This window comes from Vollenhovia emeryi, unplaced genomic scaffold, assembly GCF_000949405.1.
Source record: "Vollenhovia emeryi isolate VEMERY1.0 unplaced genomic scaffold, V.emery_V1.0 DF939133.1, whole genome shotgun sequence".
Lineage (NCBI taxonomy): Eukaryota > Metazoa > Arthropoda > Insecta > Hymenoptera > Formicidae > Vollenhovia > Vollenhovia emeryi.
Window position 1 is genome coordinate 1,990,480 of NW_011967233.1, and position 7,415 is coordinate 1,997,894.

General features: G+C 36.3%; 1 protein-coding gene across 1 annotated transcript in view; it reads right to left on the minus strand.

Moving 5' to 3' along the window:
* LOC105567982 overlaps positions 1-7,415 on the minus strand; it is a 16,719-nt gene continuing 9,304 nt past the window's right edge. The window contains exons 5-13 of the mRNA XM_012023288.1: positions 6,186-7,244; positions 2,832-2,879; positions 2,386-2,700; positions 2,107-2,234; positions 1,621-1,842; positions 1,399-1,574; positions 844-1,039; positions 665-746; positions 1-488 (exon numbers count right to left, since the gene is read on the minus strand). Of these exons, the coding sequence (XP_011878678.1) occupies positions 290-488; positions 665-746; positions 844-1,039; positions 1,399-1,574; positions 1,621-1,842; positions 2,107-2,234; positions 2,386-2,700; positions 2,832-2,879; positions 6,186-7,244 (2,425 nt within the window). The 3' untranslated portion in view covers positions 1-289. The remainder of the gene's footprint in view (positions 489-664; positions 747-843; positions 1,040-1,398; positions 1,575-1,620; positions 1,843-2,106; positions 2,235-2,385; positions 2,701-2,831; positions 2,880-6,185; positions 7,245-7,415) is intronic.

Here is a 7,415-nt window from a genome sequence, read left to right on the forward strand (position 1 = left end):
AATTTTACTCGTTTAAGTTTTCGTATTTGACAAATAGTAAATAAAGAACGTATCTTTATTTTTCGGTGTTAAATGTAAGATCCGACTATAAATACTGGCCTAATTTAACTCGTTTTGTCACTTACATTGCTTTGCGTAGGAAACCAAAAGAGACTAAAAAAAATAATGAAAAATACACATATATATTGTCACAGCAAGAAGTGTGTGCCTTGTAACAATTTATAATCGTTATATATATTCTGAAGACTTTCGCACCCTGTCTTTTATCGGAGCTTCTCCTTATCCATTCTTATCTTTCCTGCAGAACTTGTATAGCATCCTCGTAACATTCTGTTATTTGGTCGAGATAGGCTAACATGGTAGATTCGTCGATAGATTCGCGAAATGTCGCTAGATCGGTTCTGGAGTGCGAATCGATTTCGTCAGGGCATAGGAGCGCCTTGTCCAGATCCAGAAGCAGATCGTTCCATATCCTCACACGCAGCATCCTAGAATGTATATTACCGCACTGATAAATAATCATGCAATCTTGCAATGACAATTTTAGAATTAAAGTAATTTAATTGTAGCAATTTTTGCGATGCATATTTGCAATAGTACTATTGGTTTTATACATTATTAAGTTAATCAGCCGACTAATTAATTCTGAGTTTACTGTACTTACTGGCTATTATCTGTCGCGTCGATTTCTACATTCAGCTCCTTCACGGCTGCGAGCAGCACTTTGAACGTTCTCGTCAACTTCTCTGAAAGCGCAAAAAAGTAACAATTAATTCAGGCTCTTTAATACATTTAAAGCGCCCGAAAGCGGAAATTAATGAAATCGTAGAAAACGTAAGGTACCCTTCGCGTCTTGAAATCTGCTGGCGTCGATCGAATTCAATAACCTGTTGACGGTTTCATTAAAATACCTTGGCTCCCATTGAATAACTGTACTCTCGGACAGTCGCCATACAGTTTGGCTAATCATCTGTGCCAGAGTTACGTCGTGCAGTCGGGAATTTTGATTGTGATGACTGTATGCAAGATTATTATCATTCTATATGAAGAAAAGACATAAAGCACAGGTGAATTTTTTTCGGACTAACATTATCAACCAGACGCAGATAGAGCTTTAATCGAATGTTTAGAAGTCTCGACATCAGACACTTTAATAATCAAAAATATTTTAAATTTATATTAAAAATATTAAAAATCCTAATTTAGAATCTAATTCAGCGCAGCGATGTTTTCTATCAAGTTGAAAATGAATGCTTCGGTAATGAAGTGTTTTAAATCTTAATTTAGAATTTAATTCAGCGTGTAGCAGTGTGCTTTATCAAATTGAAGACGAATACGATTTACACTGATCAAGTTGTCCGAAAGTGCGAAACCTTTGCGTGAAACAAGGCTACTTACGAACGAAAATATCACTTGCGGAATATCGAGAGGAAGGCGGGGACCAAATATTTCGTGCTCGAGGTATGTCCAGTTACTGTCGCCGGGGATTGTCTTGATGGCTTCGACGGCTACGAATCGCATGACGTCCGAGCCGAACAAAGCCGCGTGATTGTTGGCTGAAATCAGATGGTTCTCTATAGAATGTCGTAATACGGGAATAAAAAAAAAATTCGAGCAAACCTCGCTGGAAACGACCGTGCACTCTGACGTAAGCCACGACCTTTCGCCACATGAATGCAGGTAGAGCCTGCGGACAAACGTCCGAGGACACAAGGGACACGCAGAATACCAGACTTCGTCGTGGCCGCCAATCATGCTGAGAAGAAATTCTGTTAAGGACTCGCGCCAATTCCAGAGCTACGGCGATACCGTCCTCGTTAACGGATAAGATAATATATCTATCTGAAACAATTCGCCAGAATGAACGGACGAAATCCTGGGATGGAAGAAGAGGAAAGAAAAGGAAAAATAAAAGTTTTGAGACACTTTAAAGATTATTCCACGTGAATCGCATGTAATCAGAATCGCGGATGGTGCAAAATGCTTTGAGACTGTATTAAATAGAAAAGCAAGGAAAAAGACAACAAAATCTGTTTAAGGATCAATAAATCTCTTTACTTCATGCGAGCAAATCTAACTAAAGTATCAATCGACTCAGAGACTCACCTGGTTCTCGTGAACCGCGGACAGTCGCGCGAATGCACGATGCATGCGTGAACACCTTGTGAACGAACGACAAGTTGGAAAAGTGCCCACTAATGCGTCGCAGATTGTCATCCAACGTCTGCCGATTTCTAATTGAAAATAAACGATGTCACTTATCAATTTATATCAAAGAATTCAATTCGGTAACTTTCTGATGGGAATTTTCGTAAAGACTAATCTAATTACGGTATATTTTGATCGCATATAAATGTGAGTGAATAAGATACTAAGGCAACGTACGTCGTGCGATCGTAGTCGAGCGGCGGCCTATTCAATTCCAGGAGCGCCAGTTGCTGAAGGTACTCCGTGTTCCGGAGACCATTTCCGGCCAGTTCGCCGCGCGCTTTCTGCGCCTGGGTCTCCAGCGATCTCTCAACGGCGAAGCGACCCAGCAGAAAGCCGCAGAGGAGACACAGGAAGCCGACCGAGAAGAGAAACGAGAAGCACAGTCGCTTCGTCACGTATTCGCTGGACTCGTCGATATTGCGGGTCATCTGAAAGCTGAGGACCCGATGCATCTCCGCGGGGTGTCCGTAGAAATATTTTCGAATGTATTATTGGCGGCCTATCATCCTTTATCGCGTCGTGCTTACTAAATCTTTCTTTTTACACAACCGCATGCTGAACGTCTTCAAAATATTGGAAACACGACCTAGATTTTTCTTGTGCAAGTCGGCCAAACTCACGTCTCGTGCATTTTTAGATCCAGAAATGTGTGCACGAAACTTAAATCACTAATTGCGCGAACGTTATTAAATCTAGAGCTTATCAAATCCGATGTTATTAAATCAATGAAATCTTGCGGTATGACGTGCAAGATGTTTTCATGTATTATTTGCGTAAAAGTTTCAATTATACGCGAGTCGCGAAATTAATCCACTTGCGTTAATTGAATCGAACACCAACGCGGTATTTACATCGTTCTGGTGACATTACGTTTATCAAACTAGCGATAAATCTTCGATGATTTCGTGCAAGCACGCGACACGTCCACTTGGACCGCACTTCTGCCTTCACGCACGCCGAGTTTTGATCGTGAGGACGATAGAGCTGACCGTTTTCCGCTGTCTCCGTCGTCGCCAAATTGCGTGGGACCCCGAAGATATATCTTACAGTCCGCCCCTTTGACGTCTCGTTTATTTTACTCTCGCGTGAAGAGCGTGCGCGCGAGCTGTTCTCATCTCCGTTTTATTGCGTGAGGAAAAATAGGGAAGTGAAAGGAAAAGAAAACAATATGACGTCGAGAGTTTGTCCCGATCGAATTCGCAATTTTACTTAATGAGAAATTCAGAAATTTATTCAATTCTCAGTCGCCATTAACCCTAGCGGAAAAAAATTCTGCACATAACTACAAAAAATTGACTTTAAATTTGTAGAAATTGTTATATCTTCGTTGAAACATTAGTTTTTTGTAAAAATATCTACGAAATAGTACCACAAATTACAATATTCTTAAATGAAGAAATTATTGCAAATAGTATTTCATGAAAGTGTACAATTTTGTAAAAATCAGTACAAAATTTTGCTAGTTTAAAACATTTGAGAAACAAGAAAATCTTAAAGAATTGAAACATCTGCTTACTTGTAGAATATAACAAAAATTAACAAAAGTGTTCCAATTCTAGCATTTTCATGTTGATTTTTATGACACTTTTTTAAATTTACGTAGAATTTCTTAAATTTTGGCACAGTATATAGTTTTTTGTAGAATTTTGTGGAATTATTTCCGGCAGGGAAGATTGAAATAGACAGCTAGGTTTTTTTTTAAGTATTTCGGTGAAAAATTTTTAATGGAGGCTAAGTCGAGATCGAATCATCGAGGAAAAAAGACAGAGTTACAGTTATAGAGATTCTTAAATCTCTATAACTTCTTAACGATCTTAAAAAATTTCTCGTATTTCTAGATTTGTGGCGTTCATTTGTAGTAAGACCATTCAGTTATGAGTCCACTTAGGCAACACAACACTAAAAGACGTTTTTCTGGACACCGCATACGCAAACGTCAGAAGCGTGGACGACGCAAGTTGGGTAACTTATTTCGAGTAATAATACGATGGCGGTGTTTCATTTATAAATAGTTTTCGATGTATTACGTGCGCGTGCAAGGTTGTTCCAACTATAGCGTCTTCTGTGCAGACTTTCGAAATATACGGATTTTTTACGCGTGTTAGTAATGTATTCATTATATTGATTCTGAACAAACACATTGCGATTGTTAAAAATGATTATTATAATAATATTATCTATATAAAACTAAATTATATATAATATATAATAAGTACAACGCATGTCCAAAAGTTACGGTACAGACATTCTTCTTAACAATAGAATCACGCGATGGCAAAGTTTCTTTTGGCGATAGTTTTCGTTATATTACGCGTAATATTTCAACTGTATCATTTGTAGAATTTGTATATTCTGTAGGTGAAACAATAATATTACACTTACAGGTTCTCAAAATAACATATTAATTTATCGTGCACGTCAATGCTAGTCTTAACAAACATATTAAACGTTCATTATCAATTTGCAATTAAACTTACAATTAAACATTTGTAGAATTTGTATATTCTGTAGGTGAAACAATACCTAATGAAAATTTTCAACATGAAATTAATCTCGCACACACTTATTTATTACGATAATATTTTACACTTTCCATTAATCATTTGTACAAAATATTGTTGTATAAAAAGTCGATGCAGGCATGAAGGAAACGTTATTATTACGAGTAGCTGAATTAATTTTTTGACTGAGCTTGCCTATTAACTCCGTCCTCTTTAATCGTATTTCACGCAAAGAGTGGCATGTTTTTCTACACGATATTCTGAATTTAGGTCCATCGTGTTTGAATTTCAGGCGGTCTAACATTGTTTGTGGTTACATCTCGCTGCATTACAGCACGTCTATGCATTTTTCACTCTTGTGACAAATATTATTTTATTGAAGGTTTATCACCAATTTCTTTCGAGTTACAAAGAAATGCTTCTGTAATTTAAAGCCTCTAAATAAAATATAACTTTTTAAAAATATTTTTTGAAGAAGGGGGACGTATGAGGGCATCGTAAAAAAATTAGTGAAATTCATTGGTTCTTAATTAATATTAATTATAATTTGCTGTTCTTCTTCAATCACCTTTTATTTACAAAGTTTTAATTGTAGAAATATTTTTTTATTTTATATGAAATACATACACTTATTTATTATGACTTATCTAATAGTAATCACGAAGAAAGATCTATTTTAAAATATCACAAGTCATGGAATTTATGTATTTTAGAATTATATAATACTATACAATACCAAAAATTATTGTATGTAAAACTTAGCATCAGTTTATATATAACATTTCACATACATTGCAGGAACTAATACAATACGGTTGTCACATATCTATAAATCTCGCGTTTATTTACGATAACAATATATTTTCAACTTATTGATATTATCTGTGAAATTTCTGAATATCTATAAAATTTTTCATTGCATTAAACTACTAATGGATGCTTAGAAATAATATTACAAGAAACCTATTTAAACAAACATGCCACGATTATACTTATCTTCTCCATTATTTAAAGATATAAATAGAAAAAGAAAATATTAAAGAGATTATTTGGTATAATTATTAATACTTCAAATAAATAATAATCATTATTCGATGAATAATTGTAATTTATAATTTACAATTATAATTTATGTCTGAATAATATATAAATCATTAATATAAATATTAATAATTTATATAATTAACTATTATTGGTATATTATTATTTGGAGTAAATTTAAAACGGAATATTTAGTTTTTCAAAACATAGCTTCATATAAAGAAGATTCTATTCAGTTGGCTCTACTTTGTAATATGATTCCATTTCATATTTTTCAATTTAAAATTATTATCTTTCCGATTGTATTATAACATCAGTAACCAACTATTCTATATCTCAAATACATTTGCGCGAGTACTTGGTATCATAAAGTTTTTATATCAGGAACATTTTTATTATTTTTTGTCAATTTGAACTCAAATTGGACAAGACTAATCGGACTCAATTCGATTTGAATTTTGCGAGAATCTACACGTCCCTAACTTTAAGCGTTCGTGACTTTTGAGATAACGCTTCTGGCCGAAACTGATACCGCATTGCTGACACGTGTACGGCTTTTCTTCAGAATGGACACGTTTGTGCCTGGTCAGGTCGTTCTTCACACCGAAACCCTTGCCGCATACGTCGCACGTGTGATTTTTCTCACCCGTGTGCACTGTCAGGTGACTCAGCATCTGCTGCCTCCAGCGGAACCTTTTGGCGCAATAGGTACACTTGTACGGAAACTCGTCCGTATGGATCTTGCTGTGTATGTAGAGCGATGCCTTGGTCTTGAACGTCTTGCCACAAGTGTGGCACACGTATGGGCGTTCACCGGTATGGATACGTCGATGGTCCTCCATGGCGGTTTTCATGGCGAAGCTGCGGCCGCATATATCGCAGGTGTGATTCTTTACGCCGTCGTGTACGTGTTTCAGATGATAATATAGACTACCGCCCTGAACGAATTGCTTTCCGCAAATGTGGCACGTGTATGATTTCTCGCCCGAGTGCGTGCGTATGTGGGCCCAGTAGCTTTTCCGCGAACGAAACTTCTTGTTACAAAATTTGCAGACCATCGGCGGGCTGGTGCATACGGTCTTCTTGGCCTCGAACTGTTCGACGTTCTTCTCTAGATGTTCATTCGACTCGATCCCTGCCGCCGCGTGTTCTTGCTGTATACATCGCGTAGCTTTCGTCCTTTTCATGCAACTTGCTCGTGTTTGACTAGCAGGATTAGAGTCTTTGTCGTCTAAACTTTTCTTCTTTTTGTCATTTGTCAATTTATTTGATATATTGGAAGATGTACTTGTGGGAGACAAATGTTCGGTTAGTTTATTGTTATCTATATTATCTGCGGGAGAAGAAATACTGCCCGAGTTTCCATCGGTTACATTGGATGTTTTAGTTTGAATTGGATTAACTTTATTCCTGTGCTCTGCGACTTTATACATCTGTCGGAAATAAGTGTGGGCGATTATCCGATCAAGGATGACGATCTCATTCTTCACTCTGTAAAGATAAAAAGTAACCATATGTTATTAACTTATTAGGCATTCGTTCATTTTTCCGTTATTACAATACATTATATATTTCCTATACATTGTACATCATGCACAGGAAATTTAAAAATTGAATACTTTAATGAATAGTTTTTTTAGTCAGTTTTTAGTCAGTTATGTA